The 17,473-nt window shown below is 37.5% G+C and overlaps 1 protein-coding gene across 3 annotated transcripts in view; it reads right to left on the reverse strand.

Annotated features, from left to right (window-relative positions):
* The window catches only part of COPG2 (COPI coat complex subunit gamma 2), a 200,016-nt gene that overhangs the window by 108,171 nt on the left and 74,372 nt on the right, over window positions 1–17,473 (reverse strand). For all 3 annotated transcript variants that reach the window (XM_019959091.2, XM_019959092.2, XM_070788173.1), the window contains 8 exons: window positions 12,024–12,119; window positions 11,479–11,722; window positions 9,219–9,294; window positions 8,288–8,391; window positions 7,670–7,795; window positions 6,862–6,924; window positions 6,063–6,202; window positions 3,719–3,890 (listed from right to left, as the gene is read on the reverse strand). In XM_019959091.2, the coding sequence (XP_019814650.1) occupies window positions 3,719–3,890; window positions 6,063–6,202; window positions 6,862–6,924; window positions 7,670–7,795; window positions 8,288–8,391; window positions 9,219–9,294; window positions 11,479–11,722; window positions 12,024–12,119 (1,021 nt within the window). The remainder of the gene's footprint in view (window positions 1–3,718; window positions 3,891–6,062; window positions 6,203–6,861; window positions 6,925–7,669; window positions 7,796–8,287; window positions 8,392–9,218; window positions 9,295–11,478; window positions 11,723–12,023; window positions 12,120–17,473) is intronic.

A 17,473-nucleotide genomic window follows, 5' to 3' on the forward strand; every position in this document is an offset into this window, starting at 1 on the left:
TAATATGAATCCCAGTGAGTGGTTGGAGGTGAGTCAGAGTAAAAAGAAACTGAGATAAATTTTGAAATTGTGGATTTAATTCGGAATGTCAGGAGTTAATATGATCAATACTGAACAGCAAATAATGGAATGGAAACAGCAGCTTCAGAGAAGAGTTTGGAGTCCATCAGAATCCTGGGGTAGCTCCAGTTAATATAAAGGTTTAAGGAGGTGTGGGCAGAAAGTCGAGAACTACAGTATGAATGTAGGTATGTGTCATGTGAAAGAGTTGTGAGCTGTTAAGTGGGAGGCAGCATCCCTAGCGAAAACCAGAAAAAGATTCAGACATGTACTGTTAAATATGACCTTGGTATGGACACTTTCTGTTGAGGGCCATTTAAATTTGCTCAGATGGTTTGAGTTAAGAAATATGATTCTATAAGAACTGAGAGTTCAATAATAAAAGCAATATAGGGATTAGAATGATTCTGAGTAAGTAATAAAACGAAAGGGTATGGTCATTACAGAGGTCCCAAGGAGGGAAAAAATTCATAGAATGTTGCATATATGTGTTGTTACTGGTGTAATAAACATGCAGAGGAAAGAAAGTTGCTGTGTGAGAAAGGACACTAGGAAAGTATGCTCCCTTGAAGGCTTTTCTGACATTTTTTAAGTAAAGGGTAGTTGCTGGAGGACAGATCAGTAGGACTAATTGAGACTTAAGATGTTGATTACCCTTTTTATAATTTCCCAATATTTCAAGGAAGGAGTTATGGTAATACTTGATGTTGAGTTTAAATTTTTTTCAGATGGCACAGATTTTTTTGTACACTTTCACAGTAAGGAAAAATGGGAAGGTTTAAAGATAAAGAAAAGATAAGAACAACTGACAGAATAACTTTCTGAGGAAATTGGTGGGTCTCTATCTTTTGAACTGTGAACGGCTTGATTTCTAAAGAGTTAGGTAAAGGGAGAAAGTGGATAGTTTCAGAATACCTTCTATCTATTAAGTATTTACTATGTGTCTGGCACCATACTCATCACTTAATTTCATTTTATCCTTACAATAATTCTAAAAGGCGTACAGAGATCAAAACATTTGCCTACAATTAAGCACTCAGTCTGTAGCAGAGTCAGAATTCAAATCCTAATTTATCTGTCTCCAAAACCTATTTTCCTTCCTATTCTGTATAGTTTTCAGGTTGAAGGAAGGAAATCACAATCTATAGAATTTCTATTTTTTTTCCTGTAACTATGTGGAAAATATCTTTTCTGAGATGAGACAGGCAGAGGTGATATATAGATCTTTATGTAATTGGCTAAGATTCAGAATATCTGCAACAGGAAAATGCTGAAAGGAAGGAATAGGGAAAAAAGACTTGTATTACCACCTGTGCCCTGGTATTTCTCTTCTATTCATTGCACAGCAAAGACTTGGGATTGGCCATAGGCTCAAAATTTCATAATTTCTAACATAGACTAAAGAATAGAAAGGAGTTTTTTTTTGTTGTTGTTGTTTTTTTTCCTAAGCAGGTAACTGATGGGTAAAATCATTGGTAAAATCAGTAAGTCAACCTACTAATTTTTTAAAACTTTCAAAGTTTTAAAAGTCCAAATGTTGAGACTAAATTTCATTTCTTTTATCCAAGATACAATCACCAGAGTTTATAACTGAGTTTGAACACCAATCAGCAAACCCTTTTGAATTTAGAAAATTCTCCAAATGCCAAATTTTTATAAACAAAATACTAACAACCAAAAAAAAAACCCCAATAACAACCATCAACCAAAAGAGTCCATAGCCAGCAGACCAAAAGCTGAAACCTCTGGGCTAATTTGTAAGATATATGTTTTAAAAAGAAATTAACTCCTTAGTAAGGAGGAATAAAACCTCCCTTATGCTTTCTGTGTTGGTAGAAATGTTTTCTGTTGTTGTTGTTTTCTCCTATACTGTATGTAACTTCTGTAATTTCAATATTGTTGTTTTATGTATTTTTGATATTGTAAAACTGTTATTTATTGTATTCTGTTAGAACCACTCCCTGGGATGTGAGGCACCTGAGTTATCAGTTATCCAAGTGAACCTGGGGAAATGGGAGGAGCTAGTATTCTCAATTGGGAAGAGCTTGATTCTTCAATGAGTTTAGCATTTTGGTTCCCTCTAAAATTAAGTGACAAAGTAATGGCATTCCTTAAAAGACAGAAAGTTTGTGGGAAGTAAAAATGGGGTTAGAATTTTGAAATATGGAGAGGTGGCTACTAGAAAAAGGACAGAGTATCCCAGGATGGTGGCAAAAGCCACAGGGTGACATTAAGACTGGGCCCAGATATTGGTTTAGAATAAGGTTAAATGAAACTAGCTACATAAGACTACAGCCAGCTTAATTACTGGGCTGGTGGACATTAGACAAATCTAACCAGAAGGAAACAGACCAGGAAAGAAAGTGAAGTTAAAAGGGAATGGAATAAGAGAAACCTCATAAAAAGGGGTAAAGGAGATAATTAAAGGTTAAAGTGGATGGCCTAATGTTCAAAGGAGAAATAGTGGAGGCCAGATAGAAAGTGCCTTCCTACCCAGGGGGTTATGGATCCAGGGTGGCTGCAACTGCAGGTCCACCCAGGGCCAGAGGGAACAACCTGGGGTTCAGACCCAGCAATGGTGCCAACTTGAATCTACCTCGTGCTAGAGTTGAGTAGCCTGGTCTATCATCCAACACAGATGAGATTGGGCAGGCGCTCCCGGAACCAGTATCTAAAAAGGGAGTTGGGAAAGGGGCTAAAGGAAGACAGGTTAAGCCCCAAATGTAACTGAATGATGACCAGGGATAACTATTTACTAGTACTTTTACGATTTCTTGTAACTCTGTAATTTTCCCAATATTTGTTAGCTATATGTTTTTTCCTGTATTAGTAGTAAAAATTGTTTTTTCCTGTACCAGTAATAAAAACTGTTCAAAATCTAAGTGCAATGTGTGTGCTTATTTCGGTACAAACTGGGTAACAGTTGTGAATACTCTGCAGCAAATATGGGAAGAAAACAACTCAGGTGGGAAAACGGAGAAAAGAAATCAAGTACTTGACATTCACAGGAGGTAGGTCATAATATCTCAGAATCCAAATCTGTAACCACTGTTGACGCTAGCAGTTGGCTCTCCTTCCAACACGCGCTGCCCCCTCCCCCCAACCATGCTCCCAACCCAATCCCCAGGTGCACAACAGGTCAAGCGGATCACAGAGCCTTTTTCAACTGTGGATATACAAATGTTGGTTAAACCAGTCACTAGGCTGAGACATACTCTCAGACACTTGCCTTGTGTTATAGGACCCTTAAAAAAAATATTTTACGATGCCATGGGTCTACTAACTAAAAAGCCCTGAGGCTGCCCTAAGAAACATCGGGGAGGCCCTGATCCTTCACAGGGGACGTCAGGTATGTGCACCCTCACTAGTGGTGATGCTGTTTCAACAGGAAGTCTCAGTTCTGTTTTGGGCTACCACTGTATACATTCAGTTTCTCTTTTAAGATTAAATGCCCAGCATATTTTACTCAGAAACTTGGTTATAAAATTAGTATTTCTGTAGCAGTAACTAACTTTATAAATTTACCGTTCATTATCACTACATTTATTAATCCCAGAAAAGAAACAAATTCTTGGACCCCAAGTATCTGTCCAGACACTTCAGAGTTCAAGTGGTAATGCACTCTTAATCACATCTCCTGTATTCTGTGTATTAGTACCTGCTATTGAGTCATCTTCGGGTAAACGAACCAGAGTATAGCATACTCCCGGTTGATTGTAAGGCAGGCTGGGGGCTGGGACACAACACAGCACTTCATAGGCCTCCGACGGCTCCACCTGCACTGTCACTTTCTCCAGGAGCTGGTCGTTGAGAGTATTGGTACAGTCAAACTGAAAAGTCATCAAATGGGAAAGTTATGAAAAAAAACGGTTTTCAAGTAAATTGTTTCTTCCTCCCCATAACCCCCGAGTCACTTCTGGAATCCATTAAACCTTCTCTCTCTAAACACCATGCATGTCTCCCCCTAAGATTTTTCTTGAGACAACAAGGATACGCTTATTCTTGAGGTCTTTCTTGTTTATGTTATTCACCAGTGTTTTCCTCTTTCCTGAGGTTGAGTTCTACCAAACAAGATGGTAGAAGTCTGACAGCTGGCTGAGAATCGAATTGAAATCCAAGTTTTTGGAACAACACACTTAATTTACCCTGATATTAAGTGATGATCATTTTTTCACAGGTTATACTTTATGCTGGCCAACTTTTTCAGACATTTCAGTTTTATGTCCTTTTAAGTTTAAATCATCAAAAGTTTCCCATCACACAAAGGCATCTCTCTAGCAATGGAGTTAGGAAAGAAAACCAGAAAAATGCTGGCAAGCTGGTTCTCTATAAAAGGAACCAGAATCAAAGACTAAAGGAGTTCAGTCACTCTTTGCAACCCATGAACTGTAGCACGCTAGTCCTCCCTGTCCTTCACCAACTCCTGGAGTTTACCCAAACTCATGTCCATTGAGTCGGTGATGCCATCCAACCATCTCATCCTTTGTCGTCCCCTTCTCCTCCTTCAATCTTTCCCAGCATCAGGGTCTTTTCCAATGAGTCAGTTCTTCGTATCAGGTGGCCAAAGTATTGGGGTTTCAGCTTTAACATCAGTCCTTCCAATGAATATTCAGGACTGATCTCCTTCAGGATGGACTGGCTGGATCTCCTTGCAGTCCAGGGGACTCTCAAGGGCCTTCTCCAACACCACAGTTCAAAAGCATCAATTCTTTGGCATTCAGCTTTCTTTATAGTCCAATTCTCACATCTATACATGACCACTGAAAAAACCATAGCCTTGACTAGACGGACCTTTGTTGGCAAAGTAATGTCTCTGCTTTTTAATATGCTGTCTAGGTTGATCATAACTTTCCTTCCAAGGAGCAAACATCTTTTAATTTCATGGCTGCAGTTATTTACTTAAATAAAATTTAATTTCACCAGCTGCAGTGATTTTGGAGCCCAAAAATATAAAGTCAGCCACTGTTTCCCCATCTATTTGCCATGGAGTGATGGGACCAGATGCCATGATCTTAGTTTTCTGAATGTTGAGCTTCAAGCCAACTTTTTCACTCTCCTCTTTCACTTTCATCAAGAGGCTCTTTAGTTCTTTTTCACTTTGTGCCATAAGGTTGATGTCATCTGCATATCTGAGGTTATTGATATTTCTCCTGGCAATCTTGATTCCAGCTTGTGCTTCATCCAGCCCAGTGTTTCTCATGATGTACTCTGCATATAAGTTAAATAAGCAGGGTGACCATTTATAGCCTTGACATACTCCTTTTCCCATTTGGAACCAGTCTGTTGTTCCATGTCCAGTTCTAACTGTTGCTTCCTGACCTGCATACAGGTTTCTCAAGAGGCAGGTCAGGTGCTCTGGTATTCCCATCTCTTTCAGAATTTTCCACAGTTTATTGTGATCCACAGAGTCAAAGGCTTTGGCACAGACAATAAAGCAGATGTTTTTCTGGAACTCTCTTGCTTTTTATGATCCCAGCGGATGTTGGCAGTTTGATCTCTGGTTCCTCTGCCTTTTCTAAAACCAGCTTGAACATCTGGAAGTTCATGGTTCACATATTGCTGAAGCCTGGCTTGGAGAATTTTGAGCATTACTTTGCTAGCGTGTGAGATGAGTGCAATTATGTGGTAGTTTGAGCATTCTTTGGCATTCATTGCCTTTCTTAGGTACTGGAATGAAAACTGACCTTTTCCAGTCCTGTGGCCACTGCTGAGTTTTCCAAATTTGCTGGTATATTGAGTGCAGGACTTTCACAGCATCATCTTTCAGGATTTGAAATAGCTCAACTGGAATTCCATCACCTCCACTAGCTTTGTTCATAGTGATGCTTTCTAAGGCCCACTTGACTTCACATTCCAGGATGTCTGGCTCTAGGTGAGTGATCACACCATCGTGATTAACTGGGTCAGGAAGATCTTTTTTGTACAGTTCTTCTGTGTATTCTAAACTAAAGGAGAATTAATACTAAATCCCTTACCAGAGCCAGTTATGACACTTCTCTCACCTGGAACACAATGTGATTGGTAAACATGTGCTTGACACAACGAACAAAATATTCTGTCTCTGCTTCTGTAAGTTGAACAGGCTCAGAAGACTTGAACAAGGGTCCTAGATTCATAAACTCAGGAATGGCAGCCAGTTGCTCTATCAAGAAAAAAGGAAAGAAAAGAAGGAAGCAAAATAAGACAAGGGAAGATATTACTCTGGGTAGCTAAAATGTTTTAAGAACACTCAATTAATAATGTGTCCCCAAGCTTTAGTGAAGTAATCTTTTAAGTAAGAGTTTATACTGTTAATTGGGCTTCCCTGGTGGCTCAGCTGTGCTAAAGAATCTGCCTGCAATTTGGAAGACATGGGTTCAATCCCTGGGTTGGGACGATCCCCTGAAGAAGGGAAAGGCCATCCACTCCAGTATCCTGGCCTGGAAAATACCATGGACTGTATAGTCCAGGGGGTCGCAAAGAGTCAGACACAACTGAGCGACTCTCACTTCACTTCACAGTTAATTACTAAAAGCAAAAAATAAAAAAGAAACTCAATTCCTAATTTCATCTGATTTGAGTCCCGTTAACCAAGATACAGGGTAAGAACAACATTCTCAGTAAGCTGACAACTGGAAATTGCCAACTCCCACAGATTCCAGTAGTCCTAACAACAGGAAGCTATGACAATAAATTATATTCAGTCATATAAAGATTTCCCATACTGAGAACTAATAAAATTGAATAAAAAGTGGGGGCCTTCATTATAGTTACAATGCCTAGGGAGCTGGGCTACTTCCTCTACACATCAAATCATCATACCTTGGAAAATGTCTTGCCTGGAAGGAGCCAGCTTCTCGGGCTTAGTGGACACCAGTGTGATTTCTACAGAGACAGGGATGAGCAGTTAAGTGAGCTTTCCCTCCCACTATCAAGTCAAACATGCATACAGGAGATGACGACAAAACTTGCAGCAGATATATAAGAGCTATTGCTAAATCATACCAGGAGGTTCTTTGTCACCCTTTTTGGAGAGACACTCAAAGTATATTTAGTGAACGTACTTCATGAAATAAAGCAAGTTCTAAAAATACAGAATTTGCTTTTATGGACCAGAATATTTTTAAAAATTACTCTTAAAAGAAGGAACGGTTTATAAAAACAAATCTCGTTATTCAGATAGGAAAAACTACTTATGTAGTATCAACAACAACAAACTGAAAATGTTGAGGGTGTAAGATCTTTCATTTTTGGTTCGAACCACTATACGCTTTGTCCATTTATTTTTTAAGCCTCCAAAAGAAAAATTAACTAAGAAGTTAATCAAGATCACAAAACAAAAATAGGAGGTGACAACACCACTACAGCTCTGAAACACTGACAACTAACTTCAAAAGCTCTAACACTCAGCATTAGAAGAATCTTTCATTCTATGTCACACTTCATATTCTTGCTTTCATGGGAAAATACGGAAAAAATTTTAAAACCCTAACTTTAAAAATATCATTCATCTTAGTTCTATAAGATTTAGAAGGAGTGACCATTAAAAGAATATTAGAAAAAATATGCCAACAGTGTATTTTCTTGGTGTGAAACTATGAACAGTTTAAAAACAAAGTGTTCTCATTACCTGCTTTCTGTTCAAAGACAGGAGCCGTAGCAAGAGGAATAGATTTCATATCAAAGGGCTTTTCTGAAGGCTCCAGCGTGTACTGGTGTAAGGCTTTTTCCATCCCTGGTACAGAGACTGTTAGACCTATGAAATAGAAAACTCTCAGCACTAGAATTTCTTGCCAATCCTAGGACCCAGACAGGCCCAGATTTGTAATATTTATTTAAGCTTTCTAAATAAAACTATAACCACAGGTTTATAAGCTAAATTATTAAAGAATATAGGCACTTATAATTCCATCTGAGGAAGCACAGGAGCTGAGCATACATATTTGCAACAAAATGGAAGTATCTTCCAGAAAACAAAGCAACAGAGCCATGTGGAAACAAAGATAGCATAAGAAAAGGGAAAAAGGTAAACCCATCCAAGAGGGAGCTCAGAGAGAACCAGGAACAAGCAATATTCTTCGGACTTTTACATACTTTTAGGTTTCTCTAGAAATGGAAGTGCATTCTGAGACAGAAACCAAGCATTCTGCCTAGTGAAGCCAGCTCATATGCAAATCATGAGATATGCTTCCAAGACACCACTTGTAGAACAAAAGTATATTTGTCTCCATTCTTGGCTCTCACTGACCATTGAAGATATATGTAGCATTCAGAGCCATCTGCCTCTGCTGCAGCACATTCAGATAGAAGGTAGCTCTATCCCGTACCTCATCATCAGTATCCATCATACACCTGTCCAGGGGATACAGAATAGGCATGTCATAGCACTCTAAAAGATATCCAGAGCTTTACCACTATGCCTGACAGACACGATCCAGGCCATCTGATACTACCGTAATACAAGAGCTCAACCACAGCCAACAGTGGCTCCTAAAATCTCCATACATCCTGGGTATTCTGAATTGGTAAAGAAATGGTATCATTATGAATCAGAAGCACTACATAAGTAGGCATTAAAATGATGAAGAACACAGTAGATAAGATAGCAGTTTGGAGTCTGTTCTTTGATCTGCAACCACATGACCTTGGTAAAGATTTAGACTTCTACAAACTAAAAACTGGCAATATTAGACTTTCCAAGGATACTAAAAAGGATTCCAAACCCAGGCACTGATATTACTCAAATGGCAATTTGTTTTATTTAAACCAGCCAGCTTTTGGCTTATAATTTTTCTGCTTCAATTGCAAGATGTAATCACGGAGTGTTTGCTAAAGCAAGTCTTTTCCTCATCAACTAGGGAGTTAAGGAGACCGTGAAAAGCTGGTATTTTCAACTCTACACAGTGAAGTTCTTTGAAGTTGGCCTCTGCTATACTAATTGAGGCACATGTATTTAAGTCACTTTCTCAAAATCATGCATGAGAAATTAGAAGTCAAATTTTGTATGCACTTAGCACACGCAAAATTACCAAAAGTACAGAAAACACCATTTGCCCCTGACTTACTCCATCAGTTCTACTCTTAGGCCCTATAGGCATTTGATATGGTACAATGAGGAATTATCTATTCAGTCACATGGCATTCTGTTGTTTTTTTTTTTTTTTAATTCTTTTAGTTACCTTTGTAGGAGTACTAGGATGCTTGGGAGAAGATTTTCATTCTGAGCCCCAAATTTTGCCAAAGCACTCACAGCAGCTATAATGGAGCATAAAATGAAACAACATGAATATTGACTTCACAGAGATAAGCAATAATTATTAAGAAAAAAATTAGAGAAGTTTCCCCATGTTCGGTTGAAATAAACTCTGTTTAATCGTGAACTTCTTGTTCTTATTTCCTTGATCCATTGAAGCATAAATAGAAATAGAAAGTGGGTCCAAGAGAGCTCTGAATAAGAAAACTCTCTATGCATTGAGGATAAAGGATCATATGTATTTTTTATATGAGCTATTCTTCAGTCTGACTCCTTACAAGGAGCCTGGTGGATTACAGCCCATGGGGTCGCAAAAGAGTGGGACACAACTTAGTGACTAAAGAACAAAACAAACCTCAAACAACCAGCCCCACACATAGGGGAAAAACACCCAAAACTCTATTATTAAAATTCACTGTATCAACAAAGATTTATTCCTTACTTAACTTTTGTCAGGAGTTGTGCTAAGTGCTGAAGGTATAAAGATAAAAGATGTAGCCCCTGACCTCAAGGAGTTGTAGTTTAGTGGGAAAGACAGGTGTAAATAGATAGTTACAACATATTAAATCCATAGTAGAACCATATCCTGGATACTATATGAGCAGAGAAAGGAACATTAAGTCAAAAATGGAGAAGACAGACAAAGAGCTCACACTTACTACCTGCACTAAAGCTTGCAGAACAAGTAGAATTAGCCAGAGGAAAAGGCAGGAAAAGAGTATTTGAGGGAAAGAGAAGTAAAAAGTAGCAAGGCTCTCAGGACAGAGAATGAAGTGTGGAATGATTCTGGGACTGGATGCAGCTGAGTAAGGCTGAAGCACCGGACCTGCACTGGAGAGCAGGAGGAGACAAGTGAGAGATTAGACACAAAACAAAAATAGGTTCCAGTGTAACCTCAAAATTATTATTAACAGGAGTTAAATGCAGGATGAATCTGTGTATCTGCAGCAGGGTGTGCTACACTAAATTTGTGAGCAGATTTTGTATGCAACGTCCATTCTGGTAGCAGAGTGGAGAATATACTGGATGTGGGTGAGCGTACAAGCAGCTGGACTAACCAGACATCTGAAATGGATGGGAGCCTAGCAAAGCCCTCAGAAAAACTGAGAATAAAAGAGAATGAAGAAATACATATTGAGGGGACAGAACGGACAGAACTTTGCCAGAAGGTAGATGAGAGTTAAAAAACAATGGAATAAGGTTCTAGTCTTGCAACTGAGTGGACAGTATAGATAAGGATTTCTTTTGGGATAGTTTGAATTTCAAGGTGAATTTGAAGTGCCTGGGACAGCTAAACATACAAGTTCAGGAGAGAGACATGACTACAATGCCACAGCATATCAGCAGAACTCTGAAAATGATCACAAGAATGTGGATGTTGAGAAGACAACCCCCTAAAGAAAACTAACATTTTAAGGAATGGAAGAGAAGCTCTGTAAAGAAGACTGAGGAATGGTAGAAAGATGCAGGCTATTTGTGGAAACCAAGGGAAGAGAGTTTCATGAAGTATTTAGTCAACAGCCCATCAGATTGACTGAGGTGAATAAGGATAAGAACATTAAAGTGTCTAACTTGATTTTCTAGCTAGCTTTTAAGGATTTAAAAAAAAAATTGCTTCAGAAGATTTTTAAGGGAGAGAGCAAGATTATAGGGAACTGAATAGAAAATGGAAAGTAAGTTCAGAGAGGCAGCTGGTAATGGCTGCTTCAAGGTTCTGTAACAGGAAATATGGTCAGTACCTAGTGAGAGACAATGAATCAAATGAAGGCCTGTAGTTTTAACAGGAGAGATTTGGACCAGTTCACATGCTAAGGAGAAGGAACAATTAGAGAGAAGGAAGTAAAAAAATTCCTAAGATCTGTTCAAAAAGCCACTTACAAGCTACAGTGGGAGACAAATTTCAAAGACATTCATACTTGAGGCCTTAGCTGAAAAAAAGGATGACACCATCAAAGTCTTCTGTCAATTTGAAGGTCAAGGGTTATTTGTCTCTGATACAAGGCTGAAATCAGGATAGAAATTGGAATACAAAGAGAAAGCTGTATATCTGAGGCCTAAGTATGCTCCAAGATCCCACCACCAAACAGACATTGCAATGTCATTTTCCAATTTCATTACCACCCCCTTGAGTTAAGTATTTCCCAAGACTACCAGTTATGCTCATCATCAGTGCTCCAATTACTCACCAGCTCTGACGGCCTCATTCTCCAGGACAACCCTATTAAAAATAAAGCGGATATACTTGGAGGGGACAGGTGTTCTGGGGCCCTCTTTGCCCAACAAGTGTAGGATCTTTGTAGCCAGAACAGTGTGTTCACAGTCCTCGATGAATTCACAGAGGTGGGCTAGACCTGCCTCTTTACTTTCAGGGTTCTCTTCTACAATGTGGATTATGCAGTCCACGATGGCCCGCTTATATTCAAAGCCTCCCTGGCAAAAGAAGAAAAACTGCCATTCACTCTGAGGGCACTTTTTGGAAAAATTATTTTACTCCAAGGCTTATGATGTAACATTCAAATTTCATTTCCCTTCCCTTCTGAAAGAAACAAAAATGTTTTTTCCCTCCAAGTGGGAAAGTCAAAAGCAATAATATGTTTAGCAATAAAACAGAAGCTAGAATTGAGAATATTATTTGATAGGCATGCTGAGATGATAAGGAAAGCCGCTTTAAACACTAGGGTATAAGAACTGAAGCGAGCAACTTCCCACAATTACAAAGCAGTCCACCTACATCGTCTCGGAGCATGTTGGAGAGGAAAGTCATCATGACGCTGTGCTTTCGAGGGTATTTCTGGCAGAGAGCACTAATTGCCTGTACAACCACGACCTGTAGAAAAACAAACAAAAAGGACATGCCCCTTGTATAATGGCTGTACAGCTACCACCTAGAGAAAAACACAGAAAGGGCGTTCGTCTTCAGAACTTTAGCTACTTAAGCATACATTCCCTCTTATTTACCACAAGCCAAGAAGGCACCATAATTAACTAAAATGACAATAATGGTTCTTTGTGAAAGAAAGTCAAAGAGGAAAGGAAAATAGAAAGAAGAGTAAAAGTGAGGTGCATTCAAGAGATCCCTCCCTTTGCTCCAAAGCAAAATAAGCTTCGAGCATATTTTAACATTTTACATTTAAAATTTTCACATAAAAATTTTAAAGTGAACAGTAAAGATAAAAAAAAACTTAGACTGCTTTCCAGAGAAGAAACAAAGAAAGTCACCAAGGAACTACTTCACAAAATGGTTTCTAGGAAATTTTTACCACAATTTTAAAGACCAGTGTCAAGAAGTAAAAAGGATGTGAGACTTTTATTCTACTTGCAAACTGTATAGACTACCATAATTTCATGGATTCTGGAAGAGAACACAAGGATCCCGAATGAGAGATGAAAGACAGTTATTTACTCACAGCAAAAGCAGTAGCGAGTGTATCAGCATTTGGGGCTCAGTTTTCTGAGCCCCAATACCCACAGGATGAGGCAAAAAGGACCAGATAACACTTGAGCCCACAGTAGGCAGCATTACAGGAGAATCTGAGATATGGAACTTGAATATTTGACAGTGGGCAGTAAGCATGCCAGTCATTTATTCAGAAGGGAAACATCATCTTTATTACACTGGGCAATAAGCATGTTTGCTTTTTGCTCTATAGGGAGGACTGACTGTCTCTTCTAGGGCTATATGGAAATCTGCCCTTAACTACTTAAGGGAGATGCTTACATCTTTTGAGATTGGAAGAAACTTTGTACTATACAAAGGGAACAAAACTGATAAAGTAGGAAACAAAGGGCAGTTAGTGTGTAATTTGCTGGGTGTGCAGAAATGCAAGAAATGTATGGAGACTGGAGAATTGTATGGAGACTGGAGAATAACCAGACAGTCCCAAATCTATGTATGTTGTTTCAGAGCATAGAATATGAAGGGAAATAACTACAATTGTTATGAAGCAATGACATATAAACCTAATAAAGACAGTATATGTGCTAAAAGAAAAATTATAGATGGAAATCATTTGTGAATATTGATACAAAAATTCCAAGTGATAATTGGCTAACAGACTCCAATCCTACGGTAAGAAAATAATATCCCATGATGAAATGGAATGTATACCAAGCATGCAAGAATGGTTTGACATTAGAAAATTAAAATAATTCATCAATATTAATGAGTCTAAGAAGAAGAAGAATATGACAGAATATAACTACATCCACAGATGCTGAAAAGCCTTTGATAAAATCCAACACTTATTTCTAATAAAAATTCTTTTTTTTCTTTATTTTTGGCTGTGCTGGGTCTTTGTTGTGGCACACGGGCTCTTCATTGCTGTGTGTGGGCTTCCTCTAGGTGTGGCAAGTGTGGGCTAGTTGCAGTGAGCAGGCTTCTTGTGGCGGTGGCTTCTCTTACTGCAAAGCACAGGCTCTAGAATACATGGGCATCAGTATTTTTGGTACATGGGCTTAGCTGTTCCATGGCACATGGGATCTTAGTTCCTGGACCAGGGAACTGGATGTCCCCTGCATTGGCAGGTGGATTCTTAACCACTGGACCAGGAAAGTCCCTTAAAAATTCTTTAAAACATAAGATAGGAATGGATGGAAACTTTCATGTTACGCACATACACACACATACTCCCTCAATCCTGTTGGCAGCATATTACTTAACAGAGAACCCCAAGAGTCATTTGCTTTAAGATCAGAAACTAGAAAACGGTGCTACTATCTTGACTATTATTTGACATTATTCTGGCACTAATTAGCCAATGTGAGTAGACAGGAGAAAACAATTGAGGAATAAAAATTAGAAAATAAAAGACAAAATCATCTTTATAGATGATATAACAAAATAATGTGGAAAACTTCAGAGAATTGATGATAAAACTAACTCAATAAAATAATTCAGCAAGGTAGCAGGTTGTAAAGTTAACATGCAAAAATAATACTACTCATACACATGAATAATAACTACTTTAGAAGATATAATGAATAAAAGAAGATTTATAATAGAAACAACAATAAAGTACATAAGAAAAGAATTTTTAAAACATTCAAATCTAATATAAAAATACCATAAAATATTCATGAAAGCACAAAAGTAGATTTAAATTTTAAAATATCCTTTGTTCTTGGTTAGGATAGCTCAACATTATTATTTATTCTCCCCTAAGAAAACTTATAAATTTAATGTGATCTCAATAAAAATGCCAATAAGATTTTTTAAACGAAGCCACTAGATGAGCTAATACTAAAGTTCAAAAGAAATATAAGCATGTAAAAACAGCTAAGGAAAATAAAGAGCTATGAGAGGAGACTCAGTTCAGTTCAGTCACTCAGTCGTGTCCGACTCTTTGCAACCCTATGAACTGCAGCACACCAGGCCTCCCTGTCCATCACCAACTCCCGGAGTTCACTCAAACTCACGTCCATCGAGTCGGTGATGCCATCCAGCCATCTCATCCTCTGTCGTCCCCTTCTCCTCCTGCCCCCAATCCCTCCCAGAATCAGGGTCTTTTCCAATAAGTCAACTCTTCGCATGAGGTAGCCAAAGTACTGGAGTTTCAGCTTTAGCATCATTCCTTCCAAAGAAATCCCAGGGCTGATCTCCTTCAGAATGGACTGGTTGGATCTCCTTGCAGTCCAAGGGACTCTCAAGAGTCTTCTCCAACACCACAGTTCAAAAGCATCAATTCTTCAGTGCTCAGCTTTCTTCACAGTCCAACTCTCACATCCATACATGACCACTGGAAAAACCATAGCCTTGTCTAGACGGACCTTTGTTGGCAAAGTAATGTCTCTGCTTTTGAATATGCTATCTAGGTTGGTCATAACTTTCCTTCCAAGGAGTAAGTGTCTTTTAATTTCATGGCTGCAATCACCATCTGCAGTTATTTTGGAGCCCCCCAAAATAAAGTCTGACACTGTTTCCACTGTTTCCCCACTTAGTTTTCTGAATGTTGAGCTTTAAGCCAACTTTTTCACTCTCCTCTTTCACTTTCATCAAGAGAGAAGACTAATAGATATTAAAACATCCTTACAAATTTTTTAAATATTTAATACAAATTTTTAAAATATTTAGTTAAAATATTTAATACAAATATTTAAAACAGTGTGTGGTACTAATGTATGAATAGATAAAGAGAACAACAGAATAGAACAGAAAACCTCCAAACAGACACAAGTATTAATACATATGGAACTTTAGTATATGGTAAAAGTGATATCTCAGATACAGGGCAAAGACAGCCCTTTAAATAAAATTGGGGGGTGGTGGACAACTGGATAGTCATTGGAAAACTGTAAGATCCATTTCTCACATGTATACCTGTGATGGATTCATTTTGATATTTGGCAAAACTAATACAATTATGTAAAGTTTAAAAATAAAATAAAATTAAAAAAAAAAACCTAATAGATCATATATTTAATATGAAATTATATATATACTAGAAGAAAACATGGGTGAATTCTTCCCCCTCTCCACGGGTGAATTGTTATTACTCAAAAGCCCAATGCAGTAAAAGAAAAGATTAACAAATTTGCATAAAAATTAAAAACTTGTGCATGACCAAAGTATCATGAGAAAAATCAAAGGACAAATGACAAATTGGGATAAAACATCATAACACATTTCACAGTTAAAGACCCAATATCCCTAATATACAAAAAACTTTAATAAAGGAAACAAAAGACCAAAAACCCTACAGAAAATTAGAAAAAGACATGAGCAGACAATATTCAAAAAGAAATTAAATGATCTTTAAAAATATGAAAGGATGTTTACGTTCCCTCATAATAAGAGAAATTCAAGTTAAAACTACACTGAGATACCCTTTCTAGTCCATCTGGTTGGAAAAACTTCAAAATACAATATATGTACTCTACTGGTGAGGGTATGGGGAAACAGGCTGGTAGAATTTAACATTCTCTAAAACTACATACTTACCTACTCTTCAGCCTAGCATATGAACTTCTAGAAATTTACCCTCAGGACACACCACCAAATTTCAAGAAAACATAGATATAAGGTTGTCCACTGCAGCATTATCTGTAATCACAGAATACTGCAAAGTATCCAAACGTTCACACATAGGAGATGCATTCAATAAACTACAGTACAAAAGGAACTTCATAACCTCCCAGTTTCCCAAAGATTCAAAATGTCTACTTGAATACACAGGCTAAGTTGGTTTTTTAAAAGTAGGTAAATACGAGAAGAGAGTAAATAGGGTCAGTTATACCTCTTGACTGAGAATTAAATAAAAATGAAGGAATAAAATCTTTTAACTTTAATTCATCTAACTAAAATTTATTGCTTCTTTGATTTTCTTTGACACATTCTCACCAGTTCTACTCAACACTGTATTGGAAGTCCTAGCCATTTTAATAGGACAAGGAAAAAAAGGAAAGGTACTTGAATTGGAAATGAAGTATCTATTCACAATAACATGATTATTTACATAAAACAATCCTAAGGGATGTATATAACTACTAGAACTAATAAGGGAACTCAAAAAAAAGGGAACTTAGCAAGAATATTGAGTTATGGGAAAGTTAAAAAAAAAGTATTATTAATATAATAGTAGTAGAAACAATGAAATAGAAATGTTAATAAAATGGATTTTTAAAAGCATAAAATATTTAGATATTAACTTAACAAAAGATGTGCAATACCTCTAGAGTAAATGCTATGAAACATTGCTCAGATAAATTAAAGAAGACCTAAATAAAGGGAGCGATTTGCCATATTCATGAACTGAAGAATAATTATTAAGCTGTTAGCTTTCCCCAAATTGATTATAGATTTAACACAACTCCAATCATAATCCTAGAAGGCTTTGTTTTACAGAAATTATAATCTGATTGTAAATTTTATATGGAAAGCAAAGGAATAAAATATTACAAAAAATGAAAAAGTTGGTAGACCACACATTTAAGAGGTACCATGAAGCTACATTAATTGATATAGTCTGATACTGGCATAGGACCAACAAATAGTTCCACAGAATGTGATAAGCATCCCAGAAACATACCTGCAGTTATATGTGTATCTGCTTTGTAGACAAAGATGTCAAGCACTCCAGTGGGGAAAGAGAAATGTTTTAAATTATGCTGGAATAACTGGAAATCACAATGGAAAAAAACCTGAACTTACACACAAATATTAATTCAAGTTGGATCACAGACCAA

Source organism: Bos indicus, chromosome 4 (assembly GCF_029378745.1).
Source record: "Bos indicus isolate NIAB-ARS_2022 breed Sahiwal x Tharparkar chromosome 4, NIAB-ARS_B.indTharparkar_mat_pri_1.0, whole genome shotgun sequence".
Taxonomy (NCBI): Eukaryota; Metazoa; Chordata; class Mammalia; order Artiodactyla; family Bovidae; genus Bos; species Bos indicus.